Here is an 18,687-nt window from a genome sequence, read left to right on the forward strand (position 1 = left end):
AATAAGTGAGTTTCTCTCCTATTCTCTAAGTAAATACGTAAATTATGGATACATATAATCAAAGTTGTATTGCAGGTCTTGTTTACTTAAGCAGCTCTAATTGTCCAGCTCCATACAATGGAACCTCAAACATAAATTACTTCATTATTCGTTTAAACTTTCCGCGTGCTTAGAGATTGGATAGTATTTGATGGTGCGTTAAAAAAATTTATATGGGTCTCACGAACAATAATTTATTTCCTTCAACCTGGTGGTAGGTGTGAGTGTCAAATCTCACCTTCAAGTTTTGGCGGTGCAAAAGAATATAAGACACTATAATTTAAGGCTATAAGTTCCGCAAACCGTTCTTGAAGAGAACAGGCCACTTAAGCTACCCAAACCTCAAGATGTCCCGAACGTTACACAGCTGTCTGTCACTATCCCGGGAACCAAGCCAAGATGGAATGGTGGCTCAATGAGACAGCCGCAGGTGGGCAGTCTCAGTTAACCCAGCAAAGTCCGTCCGGAAAGCCGGCTGCTCGATAGGGGAAACTCCACAACTAAACATGTACCCAAGAGACAGCATACACTGCAAGACACCAAGTCTGGTCTGGTATTCCGGTGAAAGAAGAAACCACGTGGAAGGTTTGCGGGAAACGGAGCAACAATACGTACAATACTAATTAGAAAAAAAAAAACCCTAAAATAAAATCGGCATAAATTGAGGAACACTGATTAGGTGGCGAAATGGTTCCAAAAGGTAACTTACCTCGATTCGAGGGTTTTCTGGAAATATGGGGCAATGACAATTCTTTTCAAAATCCCTCGTTGAGGAAGATTCCCATTCCAAACTCCAAATAGATCCAAAAGTATGGGAAATCATAAATTAGTGACCAATTTACATATCCCCCTCTTATTGGGGTAGCACTACCGGCTCAAAAAGAAATCGGTCACACAAAAGAAAATCTGCCACAACCCCAAGCTTCAAAAGCTAGCGTACAAAATGCCGGACGATTCAGACAACCAGTTTTATTAAAAGGCTAAACGGGCACAAAAAATTAGAGGGAAAACGCCACTCTTGCCAACCTAGTCGACGATACGCCGCCAGTAGAAAGAACAACCGAACTATATCTGTGGTGATGGCCGTATGGCCCGTGCCAAAGAATCGAGGTTGCGTCAACGAGATCGAATTACCGGAACGCTATCCATGGTGGCGACCGGACGGCCAGTCACAGAAAATCGAGGAAGAATAGGTTAAGAAACAAAACAATGTTTACTAGGCTCGCCAAGGAATACCGAAGCAATGAAAAGCAAATGTGGTCCCTAGTCTCATAGGGTGACAGATGGTAATGGTTATGACTCCTTCTAATGCGCAACTAATACTCTGTTTTTTGCATTAGTATCTCTCAGTAAACCGGTGTCACTTAAGAGAAAACCAAGCGAACAAGGGGCCACGCACACAGCCGTTGCAGCATAAAATATTTATGGTTCGGCAACACAATCGGCCGGGGAGTACAAGTCCGAAACTAAAGGAACCGAGTCTACAAAAGAACGTGTGTTCAAATTGCAAAATCGATATGAACCTAATAAACAAGAATTTTAATTGTTAAGAAGCACTCGCCAAACAGCAAAAGGTGAAGGAAATGGACAGTACAATTAATTCTACAAGGTACTAATAAAATAAACCCGTTACTTCGCAAATGTGCCAGCACTCTCACTTTAAAAATGCTAAATTTTACCATTGAAATATGAAACCGTCACACTCCCCCGTTCCTCCGTCAGAGGTGAACACCGATCGACACATGGACTTCCACCAGAACAGCAAAATAGCGTACAACTTGCCGAAACGCCCGAAGAAAAAAAACTTAAATATTAGTAAAAGAGCAGCAATATCACCCGAAAACTCGGTAAAGCACGAAGGAAAAAAAAACAAGAACTTACAACTAGTGAAACAGCAGTATCGCGCGCACTCTTGTTGCGCTCGACACTACCTAGTGGAGCCTGCGCATCCACTAATACCAACTGAATAATTTTGACAGGTTAATCCCTAACCCACTACTGTCGCACATCAGACACTACCACATCTAAGGCGGGCCACTTGAATACCAGTAGCCGAGACCTCCCATAAATTGATTGGCTCGCCGAAGCTACCATTCGGGCCAATCTCGAGCCCCCCAATACTAAGCTCCACGCCAAAGACATCCATCGCACTCACCAACACATACTTGCGAGACGCAGCAGTGAAACCGCACGACACCCATTGGGCCAGAGAGCCGTATAAGCCGAAAAAAAAAAAAAAATTTAAAAGAGGTTAGCTATACCCAAGTGATCCCCAACAACAGCGCAACGACGAATCCACCGGAAGCAGAAGGGAAAACCTCTAGACTAGAGTGGTAACACTAGGCCGTCGGTAATCTATATACCGCGATGTTAAGTCGACCTAGTAGGCTAAAATTGCACAGGTTACTACAGCGGTAAACAAGTCTCGTGTATTAGCCCTCACAACAGCCCACAGGATTACACCTCCACCACCAAGCGAAACCGACGCACGCGGCCGCGCAAGATCAACCTGGCATAACAAGACCAAAGGCACTAATCGGGAAAGAAAAGGTGAGAGCTCGCAGGAGCCCTACCTTGTTGGTGATAACTCTCCAACACTCTCAATATGATTTAGTATATAAAAAAAGCTTACCAAATCTGTCAAAAGAATAACAGACTGGTCAGGCATCGATGTACGGCCTTCAAACAGCAACTGAAAAGTTTAGAGACAGAAAATTCATAAACTTCAGTGCTTATTAATAAGTAAGTAACCCACCTCTAACCCACGAAAACAACTGTCTGAAGAATAGATTGTAAATCCAAACCAGTTGTTCACCAAAACTAAATCAATCGTCATCAGAAGCAAAATAAGTAGGCTTTAAATCTTTAACATGCCAAACACCCGACGACCTACCCTGACTATTCGTCAACTCATACGTCCAACCTCCTATTCTACGCTTAACCGTGAAGGGGCCTATAAATTTTGGCCAAAGTTTAGCATTGAGGTTTTTCGACGCGTCGGAGAGAATTTTATTTTTCCTCCAAACCCGATCTCCGACCTGATAGTGAACTGGTCTCCTACGCAAATTGTATATTTTACGGGATCGGTCCGCCATTCTAGCTATACGGGCTTTGACATCCTCAAAAAGTTTTCTATAACCTATTACGCGTGCTTTCATCTCGGTCTGTACTTCAACTCGATCATCATTACCATTGTTAAACATATAACGATACTCGGTACCATCTCCGACATACTCTCGTCCAAAATTGACAAAGTATGGGGTATAACCTGTGGTTTCACTTCGAGAAGTTCTTATAGCGCATCCAATTGCAGCAAGATTTTTGTCCCATTCTTTGTGATTCTCTCCCAAATAGATGGAAACCATGGTTTTCACAATCTTGTTGTACCGCTCAACAGGGTCCGCCTGCGCGTGGTAATATGCGGTATACGAGATTTTCACATGATATCTGGAACACAAGGCTTTAAATTCCTTGCTTCTCATTTGTTTGCCATTGTCGCAAATGAGGAACTGAGGCACTCCATACACCAGAAATATTTGCTCTTCCACGAAACGACACAGGGCGCTTGAAGTAGCGCTCCGTAATGGACACAGAGCAACGAACTTGCTGAAGTAATCGCATACTGTAAGGAGGTAGGAGTAACCCTTCTTGCTTCTAGGATATGGTCCCATAAAGTCAAGGCTTATCATTTGCCATGGGCGGTTTATCTCAGGTCGTGTACCCATATGACCTGCTGAGGCCTTTTGCTCCGGCTTGTGTTGGGCACAAATGCGACAACTACGAACATACTTCCTTACATCTGCTCTCATCTTCGGCCAAAAATATTTATTATGAATTTTCCAATAAGTCTTATAAGTTCCAACATGACCGGAAACGGGCTCGTCATGATACTTCCTAAAGATTTTATTTCGGTGATCCTTGGGTACTACAATCTTCCAATAGTCAGACTGCGCAGTAAGTTCTGGAATCGGACACTTTACATATTTATATACAATATTATTCTCCACACGCCATTGAGGAAATTGCTCCGGTCGACTCTCAATATTACTTATCATCTTCCTATACCACGCATCAGTACTACTGCCAAAATCAAGGACTTGCTCAGGACTCGTACTAACAACTTCCACGTTGATCAGGACACTTCTCGAAAGAAAATCCGGAACGACATTATCTTTCCCTTTTCGGTGTACGATGTCAAAATCATAGGGTTGCAAACGAAGAGCCCATCTGGCCAATCTTCCGGTTGGGTCTTTCAGGTTATTAAGCCAAATGAGTGAAGCATGGTCCGTGACAATAGTAAAATGGCTCCCTTCAAGATAATTGCGCAGTTTTTCGACAGCCCAAATGACACCTAAACACTCACGCTCAGTAGTGGAATAATTACGCTCCTGTTTTGTCAACGAACGTGACAAGAAACAGATTACCTTTTCTCCGTCGCCCGATTCTTGGGTCAGAACAGCGCCAAGTCCATAAGCAGAAGCGTCGGTCTGAAGGACAAAGGGTTTCGAGAAATCTGGACACGTTAATATAGGAGCTGAGGCAAGTGCATTTTTAATATGATTAAAGGCAGCCTCGCAATTGCTATCCCAGACGAAAGAGGCATTCTTGTGGGTCAATTTGGTTAACGGCGCGATCAGGGTGGAAAAATCTGGCACAAATCTTCGGTACCAACCAGCCATACCTAGAAATCTCCTAATCTCTGTAATGTTCTTGGGCGGAGGAACCGTCATTATGGCTTCAACTTTTCTGACATCTACATGAAGACCTTTAGAGTCAACTACAAATCCTAAATAATTAAGGAAGGGCATACAAAACTTACACTTCCCAGGGCTTAATGTTAAACCTGCTTTCATTAGGCGATCAAATACCTTACCCAAAATGATTAAATGCGTTTCAAAGTCGGGAGAAATTATTATAATATCGTCCAGATACACCAAAACATACTGTTCTAAATCTGAGCCAAGGACGGCATCGATAAGTCTCTGCCAAGTTGCCGGTGCGTTAGTAAGCCCGAACGGCATTCGCTTGAACTGAAAAAGTCCCCGTTGTGGTACTGTAAATGCGGTATACTCTCGACACTCCTTCTTCACTCCCACTTGCCAAAATGCCGACTTAATGTCCATGGAACTTAAATATCTGGCTCCACGCAGCCTGTCCAAAATTGATGAAACGTATGGTAAAGGGTATGCGTCTTTCTTAGTAACCTTATTAAGTGCCCTGTAGTCTACACAAAATCGATAGGCGTTGTCCTCTTTGGGCACAAGAAGTACTGGTGAAGACCAAGCGCTCTTAGAAGGCTCGATGACGTCCATTTCAAGCATTTTCTTAACTTCTTCATCAAGGATCTTCTGCTTGAAGGGTGAGACGGGATAATATCGCTGTTTAATGGGCTTAACGTTCTCCTCTAAGACAATCTCATGAGTCGCCACTGTAGTATACCCCAAACCTTTGCTCATTCTTTCAAATTTTTCATCCACTAAAGAGTTCAATCTTTCTCGTTGGTCCTCAGTCAAAGTGCTCTCGTCCGTAATACCACAAACCTCCACCATAGGGTATTCTCCAAAACGCCACTCGTTCCTTTTCAAATTCGGTACTACATCCATTGAAATCCAAAAATCGGTTCCCAAAATTAAGTTATTTGATAGCTCCGGTACCACTAAAACATCTATAATAGACACCCTCCCCATCAGGGACATTGGCGTCTTTACGGATCCAATACTCCGACAAGTATTTCCGTTCGCAACAGAGCACAACGTTTTCCGAGAGGTATCCAACTTCAAACCTAAATGCATCAATGTCATATAACCTGACTTCCCAACTAAAGTGGCACTACTCCCAGAGTCTAACAAACCCAGAATGGGATGTCCCAAAACGGTAACCTCTATATGCGGTCTCTGATCCTGATTTGAATGGGATATTACGTAATCAATCAATGCTCGCTTCTGAAGAAAAGCAGAAGTGTGTACATTATCGGTCGTTGAAACATTCACAGGGGACACTAACCGACCACTTAATTCCCCTGAGTCTCGTTTTTTTGAGCACTCTGGACAGTTTCTAATAGTATAACCTGGCTGCTTGCATCGAAAACAAAGTAAGCGACGTGATTGAGGACAACTGAATCGTCTGTGACCCGTCTGGCCGCAATTCCAACACTCAATTGGTCTCCTTGGGAAATCACAGCGAGGCTGCGCTCTAGGACTTTGGACTGCCGTCTCCACCACTCTGACCTGAACAGGACGGTTTGCAGTTTGGTGACGATACGCCAAATGAGGTTCCTGCACTAGACGAGGATGCGCAGGTGGAGGACAGTATTGTTGTGCGCGCCAGTGTATCTCCTCGGCAGCTCTTCCCCTTTCCAAAAGACTCTCGATGGTGGCGATTTCTTGAAAGCTCAAGGCTACCTGTAAGTGTGGTAATAGATTTCTTCTAATAATGTTAACTTGCTCGCTCTCGGACGGTTTGCTAGAAGACAATTTCATAAAAAGATTTTGCATCCTTGTAACATATAATAGCAATCGTTCATCTTGACCCTGAGTACGTCTCTTAATATCGTCCAACAAATCTTCGTCGTAGTTCAGAGGCAGAAATGCATCGCGGAGCTTTTGTCTTAAATCGAGCCAGTCAAGGAACGACCGCCTTCGGGGCGTATACCAATCTCGTGCATCTCCTCTCAAGATTTCGTAAGCTGAATGGAACAACTGATCTTCAGTCACTCCTCTTGACTCCGCCAAATGCTCTATATCTTCAATAAATGAAGTGACACTGCCACTACCATTAAAGAAAACGTTCCATTTGTGTATTGGTACGAATGATCCTGAGGATCGAGGCACATCTCTCTCATTAGACAAGCCTGCATGAGACGGTGCACCAATGTGACTCACTGGGTTTGTAATTAACGATATGCTGCCATTTGGCCTAGAAGTACTGTTTCCTCCGGATTGAGAGCACGTTTGGATCATTGGTACCGCGCTTGAGTCAGGATTAGTCGCAAATGATACTCGACGAGTACTAGAAGTTGCCTCCTCAGTCATAAAAGGAATCGGACAAATTGTAAATGCGGCCAACCGATCGGCCAACTGGGTACAGGCTCGACGGTTGATTGTTTGAGCTAAATTCTGCAATTCAAATTCCGTTATTCGCCTCCTTGCATCTCCAAACGAGTTCCCTGTAAGGTTGGAATCTACATCATTATTGAGCGATCGTGATAATCCAGAGTCTACCGGCCTCTCCAAAGTAGGATTATGATCAGGTGCTGCACCTCCCAGATCTATCAAATTACCCACAGGAGCATCCATTCTCTCCGGATGAATAAATTCATTTTGTGTGCACATTGCTCCAACACTAGTCTGGCAAAGGCTGGCGATGTGATTCGCGTCCTGCAAGGCGTCAAAACACCCACTCAATAAAAACATCAGGTTTTGTTTCTTTGATTTCAAGTCCTGACCCTCAGCTACCACTCTGTGCAATCTGCTTTTGACATGCATTAGCCTGCTGTAAATTTTCTTGAATTCATTCTCTCTATTCTCCGCATCAAACTCTTGAATAAGGCCCACCAATTCATCCAACTTAGATGCACATATGCCCAATTCAGAAGATGGCTCAAAATGAATGTTAATATCCTCCCGAATGTTCCGCTGAAATGCTTCCCGCAACTGAGCTCTCTTTTCATCCACTGTAGACCCCACATCACAACCTCTAGCAGCTAACTCCCAAGTCAATTCATCACTCCTAAGCCGATTAATCTCCATTTAAAATTTAAATAATTAAATTCCCCACCCCTTCCTGGTATAAGGAAAATAGAAAAAGAAAAACGGGAGAACGATAGCGCAACAGAAGCAACCAAATAATGGACCAACACAATACCACCCGCACACAACTCGCGATGCACTAGGCCACCTGTGGCTGATCAAAGAAGCCGCAAATTGAAAATAATAATAATAGTAATAATCAAATAAGATCCGTGAAAAATAAACTGAAAACGTGGCAAAGTATACAGAACTATCGGTAATTACTTCCAAAAGCTTTTAAATAAATTTCCAAATCACAGAAGAGGTCGGAGGATTGCAATCACACTGCTCCCTCAATTTTGAAGTCACCGTTATAACCACCAGCCAAGTACTAGAATTTTGTGAAATTTGACACCTCCAAAAAAAAATTCTTAACAATAATAGTTTTCCAATGCAAACATAAATACAACTTTACCGATATTGAATATACAAAAAAAAATTCCGCAGTGCTCCGATTTGAAAAAAATAGCAACAGTTACACTCCACAAGTAAAGGGATATATACCAAAAAATGTATCCACCTGGTATGGATATCTTTCAAATATCACACAATCAAAAATTAATAAATAACAATATATCGCAACTGTATATGTAGAACACTAATTAATTAAACCGCAAAAATGAAATGCATTGCATAGTAAAACGGCAATATATACAAACTTGTTATAAAAGAACCACCGAAACTTGAAGAGAATCAAATATTTTGAACACTCAAAAAAAATATTCAGTTGGGCGCCAGTTTCTTACCTCTCCATCTCAGGGTCGTGAAAAAGAAACGCATTAATTAATTAAATTCGTAATTTAATAGTGAGGTAAGACAATGCCTAGGCTAGCTCATTAACAACCGAGAAAAATTAATAAAGTAGAAAAGAAAAAAAATATATATATATACTAAACCAAAGCCAGGTTGGAAGGCGGTGAAGGGCACCTCGGTCAGTCCCGGAAGGTGGTAGGTAGGCGCCAAGTGATTCGAAAAAGGTAGACTTATCAACCCGAGGTACCAACCCGTAAAGGAAATAAACAAGTGAATCACGAACAATAATTTATTTCCTTCAACCTGGTGGTAGGTGTGAGTGTCAAATCTCACCTTCAAGTTTTGGCGGTGCAAAAGAATATAAGACACTATAATTTAAGGCTATAAGTTCCGCAAACCGTTCTTGAAGAGAACAGGCCACTTAAGCTACCCAAACCTCAAGATGTCCCGAACGTTACACAGCTGTCTGTCACTATCCCGGGAACCAAGCCAAGATGGAATGGTGGCTCAATGAGACAGCCGCAGGTGGGCAGTCTCAGTTAACCCAGCAAAGTCCGTCCGGAAAGCCGGCTACTCGATAGGGGAAACTCCACAACTAAACATGTACCCAAGAGACAGCATACACTGCAAGACACCAAGTCTGGTCTGGTATTCCGGTGAAAGAAGAAACCACGTGGAAGGTTTGCGGGAAACGGAGCAACAATACGTACAATACTAATTAGAAAAAAAAAAAAAACCCTAAAATAAAATCGGCATAAATTGAGGAACACTGATTAGGTGGCGAAATGGTTCCAAAAGGTAACTTACCTCGATTCGAGGGTTTTCTGGAAATATGGGGCAATGACAATTCTTTTCAAAATCCCTCGTTGAGGAAGATTCCCATTCCAAACTCCAAATAGATCCAAAAGTATGGGAAATCATAAATTAGTGACCAATTTACATATCCCCCTCTTATTGGGGTAGCACTACCGGCTCAAAAAGAAATCGGTCACACAAAAGAAAATCTGCCACAACCCCAAGCTTCAAAAGCTAGGGTACAAAATGCCGGACGATTCAGACAACCAGTTTTATTAAAAGGCTAAGCGGGCACAAAAAATTAGAGGGAAAACGCCACTCTTGCCAACCTAGTCGACGGTACGCCGCCAGTAGAAAGAACAACCGAACTATATCTGTGGTGATGGCCGTATGGCCCGTGCCAAAGAATCGAGGTTGCGTCAACGAGATCGAATTACCGGAACGCTATCCATGGTGGCGACCGGACGGCCAGTCACAGAAAATCGAGGAAGAATAGGTTAAGAAACAAAACAATGTTTACTAGGCTCGCCAAGGAATACCGAAGCAATGAAAAGCAAATGTGGTCCCTAGTCTCATAGGGTGACAGATGGTAATGGTTATGACTCCTTCTAATGCGCAACTAATACTCTGTTTTTTGCATTAGTATCTCTCAGTAAACCGGTGTCACTTAAGAGAAAACCAAGCGAACAAGGGGCCACGCACACAGCCGTTGCAGCATAAAATATTTATGGTTCGGCAACACAATCGGCCGGGGAGTACAAGTCCGAAACTAAAGGAACCGAGTCTACAAAAGAACGTGTGTTCAAATTGCAAAATCGATATGAACCTAATAAACAAGAATTTTAATTGTTAAGAAGCACTCGCCAAACAGCAAAAGGTGAAGGAAATGGACAGTACAATTAATTCTACAAGGTACTAATAAAATAAACCCGTTACTTCGCAAATGTGCCAGCACTCTCACTTTAAAAATGCTAAATTTTACCATTGAAATATGAAACCGTCACAACGTGTTAACAGCTAGCTATGTAATGGGAAAAGATTAGTTCATTGCTGAGCTACTCAAGTACCAAAATGTCATTCTTTTCAATTCGAAAACCTTTCTCAAAGCGCAATACCGTAGGACATCAAGTTATGGAATAGACCGAAGTAAGCTGCTCTCAGAACAATCTGTTGGATAACTTTCTGTATAGATCTGAAATCTGAAATGTCAATGCCAAACCCCAGCAGAGTTATATTCAACAGATATAAGAAGGTTATTTTGCCGCATGCTAAGGTCAATTTTTGAGTTTTTTTCTTGTTGTTTATGAAAATCATTTCTGTATAGCACTCAGGGTCACTTCAACTTTATTCAGTAGAATTTGTGATTCCAAAAACGGATCTCTGTGGAAGATCATGGCGCATAAGCCCTTTTTCTGCCATGCCATTCGATATATTGAAAACGGTCAGCTAGTTATTAAAAAAAAAAAAAAAACTGATCTGAGAACATCGCGACAAATTTGCTATACGGCTCTTTTTTTCTTTATCGTCGATCAATAGGAAACACAATCATCTGGAATTGTCACTTGCTTGGCATTGATAAATTTAATGAAATTTTAGAGAATCAAACGAGTCTGATGTGTTTACATTTTTTTTTAAATCTCATGAATCAGTCTGACAAGCTAACGTTTTCATACTTCCATGCGAATTAAAAACATTGAAAGTTTAATCAAATAATCTTCTAGTAGATTGATTAATTTTTATATTAGAAAGAAAGGATCTAGATATGAAAATGTATATAATCCATTAACATACTTTGAAACGCTTGGAATAATTCAAAGGAACCCGAATGGAAATAAAACATTCGAAAAAAGAAGTCGGCGATCGCCGCGTTTTTGCCAGTGACAAACATTGGCATGCCGAAAAGGACTGAAACGGATGTAGGCCATTTAATCAATTCGAAAAATCCAGATGTTTCTTTTATTCTCTCGTTGACGCCCCTACGAGATTGCTTCCTTAAAAACCGGATTTTGTAGAATGAAATCGAAGGTAAAAAATGCTGCTGCCATACGTGCAAACGCACTGGTTCATTTCATAACGAAATAAATTTTGAGTTTTTAGACATACAATGCAGTCGATTTCGAATTTTTATTTGTCAACCTTTAATACATTTTTCGACTTCAAAAACTCCCATTTCATAGCAAAAGATATGAATCACAAAAATCCCAGGAGTTTTTTAAAAAGAAGGAGGATAACTTGGAAAGTTAACTTTAGGCATTAAAAGGCTATTCGGCGAAGTCTTAAGAGTTTTCTAGAAATGTCGTATTATAGCTATAAGAGCTAAAAAATTGCTACCGAGGCAGACATCCTATGAATATTTTAGAAAAATTTTCTTTTATTAAAATTTTGTGGCAACTGATGAAGTTATAACTCACATAAATATCGAGATTCAATTTAATTTTTAACAGCAGCTGCCACTTCGACTAATTGTTAGCATTATTGGTTCTTCAATGTATTCTCTAGCATAATATCTACTTTCTCCATAAAAACCCTTTACAGGAAAAAGTGATAGTGTTTACTTTAAAAACCATTACATTAGGTGCAAACGATATTCTGGTTAGTTTTGATACAGACTCCATTTATAAAACTCTCATTACAATTTCAGATTTAACCGAGAAACAACAAGCATCAGGAACAGCAATGGATCCTTCATTATCATCAGCCCGTTGAGAAGAGAGTCTTCGACATTTAGCATGTAAAACTAAAACTATAGATAATGATACTTTTATTGGCATCATATTTAAGCATTCCTCCGAGATTTTCTCGACCATTAAAACTCGATAAATCCTAAGATAGGTTCTCTCATTCTTAGATATTCTTAGTCTATATTCTATTCTTAGTCTAGAGAAAACTTACGCACACAGGCCGAAGCCTTAATGCATTATCACATCGTCATCCGGTTCAGAAGTTAGCGGTTATCAACTCCTTTGTTTGCAGAACCCTAAAACTCTCAAACCCAATCGCTGACTCAAAATTAAAACTCTGCGCTCTCTCTTCTCTCTCAAATAAGAGAAGTGTCACAAAATATACTTATCTGCAACCTCCCAAAGAAAATAAACCCGAAAGCTAGTGTGGTCCTTCTCTACATTCAGAACATAACTGACCACATATCAAAAGTTGTCAAGAAACATTATGTTATCACCAGATTTACCACTTGTCCAAAAATCTCCCAATATTCTCGATCTGTTAAAAGCAAAACTCGGTTTGAGACACCGCAAGAATACATTGAAGAGACAAGACGAATAATATCTACTAGGCTAAAAGAACACCAGAAAACCTGTAAGTCTACGACAAATAAACTCATCTGCAATTACTGGACACAATCCTGAAACCGGATATCAAATCTCATTCCACCAAGTTTTTACACGTAATCAATTCGTTGAACAAAGAAAAATCCGAGAATTCATAAAATTTCTGAACCACGAAAGAAAATTAACCCCAAACTAGTTTCAGCTAAGCTCTGAAGATGCCAACAGAATGACCGGCGAAACGTCAGCAAATTTGATTCATCAGCAAGAGACACATTATTTGTAAATAGTATAAGGATTGTGATTGGTAAATAATAAGCTGAAGTTTATTATTATCTGATAATTTATTCAAAACTGTGAATTCAAAAAAAAAAACATAAAACCTATTTATCGTCATCACTACTAAAAAAAATCAACAATGAATAATTTGTTATGTTATGTAAATAAACATCACGAATTACTAGAAATTTAAAAATATTTAAATAAAAACAGTATTTACTTTTTTGTGTGGAGTTAGTATCAGTATTACTTGCTAACAAATCAATACCCTCCCCTAAGCAATAAGGGATTTGTATTACAATTAGAATTTTAGTATTAGACGAAATACAAAATTAAATCGTAGTCAAATTTTTAGCGACTTAAAACATCGAGTCTCTTCGATAATCTAATTTTTATTCTGCCATGAACTTAGTTTCATATTTCGGCCAGTGTTCATTGTGCAACTAAAATTTGACTGCTATTTTTACTTTGAAATTTTATGAAATAAGTAGAACTTGGAAATTATGTTCCGCTCATTATTTATTATCAACAAAACTCGGAGACGGCGAAAGAGGCATCGTATTTCTACTTTCCATATTCGAAGAAGTGTTAAGAACTGCTAAAAAATAAATGCACGCCAGGTGGTGCGAATACTGCGCGTCTGCAGACAGAAAAGTTAGACTTGCAGTTTGCAGTTCAATTCTTATATTATTGTCATATTTTATTTATATACTATCGCAGTGCATTACTCTGTATATTCTCCGATTAAGACCCCTTGTTAAATAACCCTGATGCATAGCATCTTAGAATAACTATGTCTAAACCAACTGTGTTGAACTCATGCTGTGGTAGCAAATTGAATTTAATGCCGCCATGTTGAATAAAACTAACTAAAAATATGTGATATTCCTAAACTTCCATATGGGTTTTAATTGTCTCTATACTCAATGTTTACAATCTAGACGTGTTTTTGTTCACCTATTCTTAGCCAGTTGTGAAGTGCCCCTCTCTGTTTTGAGGACATTTTCGCACTTTATCGTGAGTGCTATTCAACTTTAATTTTGAGCTCGACTCCATAATAAAAGCCAAGGGAACTGAGCGTTACCACGTTTATTTGCTCCTTCTTCATACATAGGATTTTGGGCAATCCCGTAGTTATTGGGTTACTTTATAGTTGTCAGTAGCCCGTTACTGTCTCTCCACTTCCCCTCTAGTTCAAAAATGGGATCTTTCTATCGGAAGATTGGGTTGGATTTCAGTACTCGCGCATATAATACTATGAAAATTTTAACTAACACGAACAGAACACCGGCTCACCAGAGGAACAGATGAATTTTTCTTTTTGAATGTCGCAGATTGCAGTTGACTCCTGGATTCTGAGATGATGGTAGATGTGGTTTAAACTGAAGGTAACTCAGAATTACAGATTGTAACCTTTACATTCAATCACTTGAACTCAAATTAGAGAAATGCGTTAGTGCGTTTAACATTCCTTTTCATATTCTGAATGACTTTTTATATACCCAAAATATTAGATATACCACTTTATTTAGTAAGTTCAAAAATGGTAACCTAAAAAAACGTAACGAATTTAAAATAATGAAAAAAGACATTTTCCTGATGATGTTGATGGTTTCCTTTCACTTGGTTCTTAGTATAGCCTCCCTATTTCACCAACAGATGTTAACAATTTTAGACTACTTTCAGAGGTTACTTATCCAACCACCACATCATAGAGGTTTAATACGTTTGAGAGCTACCACTTACATCACTTCAATCAATTCTATGATATTGATATTCTATATATATGATTCTATGATATTGAGAGACGGACTAAGTTATTTTAAAAAAATAAAAACAAAATTTGTTGGTTATAAAAACAGACAAAGGCAATGTTACAGTGGTCATGGCGAAAAGTATATATGTAGAAAACTCAATGGGGTTCCTTAGTGACACCTATTCCAAACTTCAAAAAGACACTACATCCTCTGTTGAAAATAAATGCAATAACCGAGTAAATAAACTAAAACAACTTTATCGACGAAAATTATGCTAAAAAACATGAATCTGGAAGTTTTGGTTAGTTTGGTTGTTCTGCAAAATATTATTGAAGGGCAACCGAAGACAAGTACCTGGAGAATTGCATCAACTGCATGGAGGATATTAAAAGAACAGTTACATTTATTCCATATACAGAGGGTTCAAGCTCTTTTCACAAGAAATTTTCAACTAAGGATGTGTCCCAATGGTTTCGCCGCACCGATGATGCTTACTTTTTGTTCAAAAATTTTCTTTTCGGAGTTTTAGTTCATCGAGAGACGCAATTCGAAATTTTCACAAATTGAACTGAGGTGGCTTTTACTTGATGAAAATCAATCTATCAAAATAAATAAGAACCAAAAGTTCAGATTTTTACGAAATTATATATTTTTCATGACAATTGTAACGAATGTAATATTTACAAACTACCTGCTACTATATGTACCTAAAAATCACCATAAAACCTTAATTAATGTGGTTGTGAGAATTTAAGTTCAATAAAGGAGAGGTATTTGAATATAACTCATCGTTAAGCAATACGTTTGAATGTCTCATTTTATTAATCTCCATGGCTTTAAATAAATTAAATTTTCTACTTTTTGTGGCTGTATGTAAAATATCAAAATTGTCGTCAAAAATGTGTTTTTCTGTGTTTAAGTGTGTAGCATAATTAGAAACTAGGCTATTGTTTTTAAACGCTTTTTTATGCTCGTTAATGCGTTTCTTGAAGTATCTACCTGTTTGTCCAATATAAATTTTAGAGATCCACATTTCAACCTGTAGACACCCGATTTTTGAAATTTTTGACATTTCGTTTTATTATTTTTAAAAAAATTTCCTATTGTGCTGTTAGTTCTGAAAGCCATTTTGAAACCACATTTTGACAAATGTTTTGACACTTTTTCGCTAGGTTATCTTATGTATGTAATTGTTTTAAGTTGTTCGTTCTCGTGTTGTCTGGATTTGTTTTTTATTTATAATTTTATCTATAATGGACGAATTGTAGCCGTTGTTCAGTGCAGTTTGTTTAATGATATTAAGTTCTTTGTTGTAATTTTCTTTTGAGAGTGGCGTATTAAGAAGTCTGTGTCTAAAAGAGTAAACTGCATCCATTTTGCGTGTATAAGGGTGATTTGAGCTGTTATGTATGACTGTGTCCGTGTGTGAAGGTTAATGATTAACGGAAAAATCTAATTTGTTTTGCGTTTTCGTAATAGTCAAGTCTAAAAAATTAATTTTATACGATTATGTAATGAGTTAATGTAATTTAAAAAAGAATTCAATTGTCTGTCCGTTCCAACAAGGCAAGCAAAGACATCATCCATGTATCTATACCACCATAAAAAACTTTTACTTAAAGGACGTTCTAGTATGATATTTTCCAAATTATCCATAAAAATCTCGGCTAACAAAGGACTAAGTGGGTTTCCCATAATCAAACCTTCCCTAGAAATATAAAACTGTCCATTAAATTTAAAATAATTTTGGTCTAAAGATACTATTAAGCAATCTAATAAGTCTTGTTTCACCAATGGGTTAACCTGTTTCCGAGTTATGGTGAAATCTATTATATCTATCACATCCATGTTGCGTTAAAACGGATTTTGATATCTTTAATTTTGTTGATTAATTCAAAAGAATTTTTTTTTGCAATTTTTGGTTTAAAACCTGTGTGGAACTTTAAAATATTTACTAACTGGTGGAGCTGTAACAAGTTTGTTTATGGGAAACCCACTTAGTCCTTTGTTAGCCAAGATTTTTATGGATAATTTGGAAAATATCATACTAGAACGTCCTTTAAGTAAAAGTTTTTTATGGTGGTATAGATACATGGATGATGTCTTTGCTTGCTTTGTTGGAACGGACAGACAATTGAATTCTTTTTTAAATTACATTCACTCATTACATAATCGTATAAAATTAATTTTTTAGACTTGACTATTACGAAAACGCAAAACAAATTAGATTTTTCCGTTAATCATTAACCTTCACACACGGACACAGTCATACATAACAGCTCAAATCACCCTTATACACGCAAAATGGATGCAGTTTACTCTTTTAGACACAGACTTCTTAATACGCCACTCTCAAAAGAAAATTACAACAAAGAACTTAATATCATTAAACAAACTGCACTGAACAACGGCTACAATTCGTCCATTATAGATAAAATTATAAATAAAAAACAAATCCAGACAACACGAGAACGAACAACTTAAAACAATTACATACATAAGATAACCTAGCGAAAAAGTGTCAAAACATTTGTCAAAATGTGGTTTCAAAATGGCTTTCAGAACTAACAGCACAATAGGAAATTTTTTTAAAAATAATAAAACGAAATGTCAAAAATTTCAAAAATCGGGTGTCTACAGGTTGAAATGTGGATCTCTAAAATTTATATTGGACAAACAGGTAGATACTTCAAGAAACGCATTAACGAGCATAAAAAAGCGTTTAAAAACAATAGCCTAGTTTCTAATTATGCTACACACTTAAACACAGAAAAACACATTTTTGACGACAATTTTGATATTTTACATACAGCCACAAAAAGTAGAAAATTTAATTTATTTAAAGCCATGGAGATTAATAAAATGAGACATTCAAACGTATTGCTTAACGATGAGTTATATTCAAATACCTCTCCTTTATTGAACTTAAATTCTCACAACCACATTAATAAAGGTTTTATGGTCATTTTTAGGTACATATAGTAGCAGGTAGTTTGTAAATATTACATTCGTTAAAGACAGGGTGTTGTCCAAACAATTGTCATGAAAAATATATAATTTCGTAAAAATCTGAACTTTTGGTTCTTATTTATTTTGATAGATTGATTTTCATCAAGTAAAAGCCACCTCAGTTCAATTTGTGAAAATTTTGAATTGCGTCTCTCGATGAACTAAAACTCAGAAAAGAAAATTTTTGAACAAAAAGTAAGTATCATCGGTGCGGCGAAACCATTGGGACACATCCATAGTTGAAAATTTCTTGTGAAAAGAGCTTGAACCCTCTGTATATGGAATAAATGTAACTGTTCTTTTAATATCCTCCATGCAGTTGATGCAATTCTCCAGGTACTTGTCTTCGGTTGCCCTTCAATAATATTTTGCAGAACAACCAAACTAACCAAAACTTCCAGATTCATGTTTTTTAGCATAATTTTCGTCGATAAAGTTGTTTTAGTTTATTTACTCGGTTATTGCATTTATTTTCAACAGAGGATGTAGTGTCTTTTTGAAGTTTGGAATAGGTGTCACTAAGGAACCCCATTGAGTTTTCTACATATATACTTTTCGCCATGACCACTGTAACATTGCCTTTGTCTGTTTTTATAACCAACAAATTTTGTTTTTATTTTTTTAAAATAACTTAGTCCGTCTCTCAATATCATAGAATCATATATATAGAATATCAATATCATAGAATTGATTGAAGTGATGTAAGTGGTAGCTCTCAAACGTATTAAACCTCTATGATGTGGTGGTTGGATAAGTAACCTCTGAAAGTAGTCTAAAATTGTTAACATCTGTTGGTGAAATTGGGAGGCTATACTAAGAACCAAGTGAAAGGAAACCATCAACATCATCAGGAAAATGTCTTTTTTCATTATTTTAAATTCGTTACGTTTTTTTAGGTTACCATTTTTGAACTTACTAAATAAAGTGGTATATCTAATATTTTGGGTATATAAAAAGTCATTCAGAATATGAAAAGGAATGTTA

At 37.9% G+C, this 18,687-nt stretch overlaps 2 protein-coding genes across 4 annotated transcripts in view; both read right to left on the minus strand.

Moving 5' to 3' along the window:
- LOC132707988 (uncharacterized) overlaps positions 1-18,687 on the minus strand; it is a 511,366-nt gene that overhangs the window by 203,537 nt on the left and 289,142 nt on the right. The window lies entirely within an intron of this gene.
- LOC132707976 (uncharacterized) lies at positions 2,497-10,375 on the minus strand. Its single transcript, XM_060680024.1, has 3 exons — positions 9,387-10,375; positions 4,158-9,293; positions 2,497-2,571 (listed from the first exon to the last, which is right to left on the minus strand). The coding sequence occupies exons 2-3, from the start codon at positions 7,785-7,787 to the stop codon at positions 2,497-2,499; spliced, it is 3,705 nt and encodes a 1,234-aa protein (XP_060536007.1). The 5' UTR covers positions 7,788-9,293; positions 9,387-10,375.

The sequence above is a fragment of the Cylas formicarius genome, unplaced genomic scaffold, assembly GCF_029955315.1.
Source record: "Cylas formicarius isolate icCylForm1 unplaced genomic scaffold, icCylForm1.1 PGA_scaffold_10__41_contigs__length_53128322, whole genome shotgun sequence".
Taxonomy (NCBI): Eukaryota; Metazoa; Arthropoda; class Insecta; order Coleoptera; family Brentidae; genus Cylas; species Cylas formicarius.

What these genes read in the sequence shown, in the direction of transcription:
- LOC132707976 (XM_060680024.1), bottom strand. Translation starts at nt 7,787, where the DNA reads ATGGAGATTAATCGGCTTAGGAGTGATGAATTGACTTGGGAGTTAGCT. An exon ending in TCCTGATCAACGTGGAAGTT is followed by an intron (nt 2,572 to 4,157) that starts GTTAGTACGAGT and finishes TTTCCCGATTAG; the next exon opens with TGCCTTTGGTCTTGTTATGC.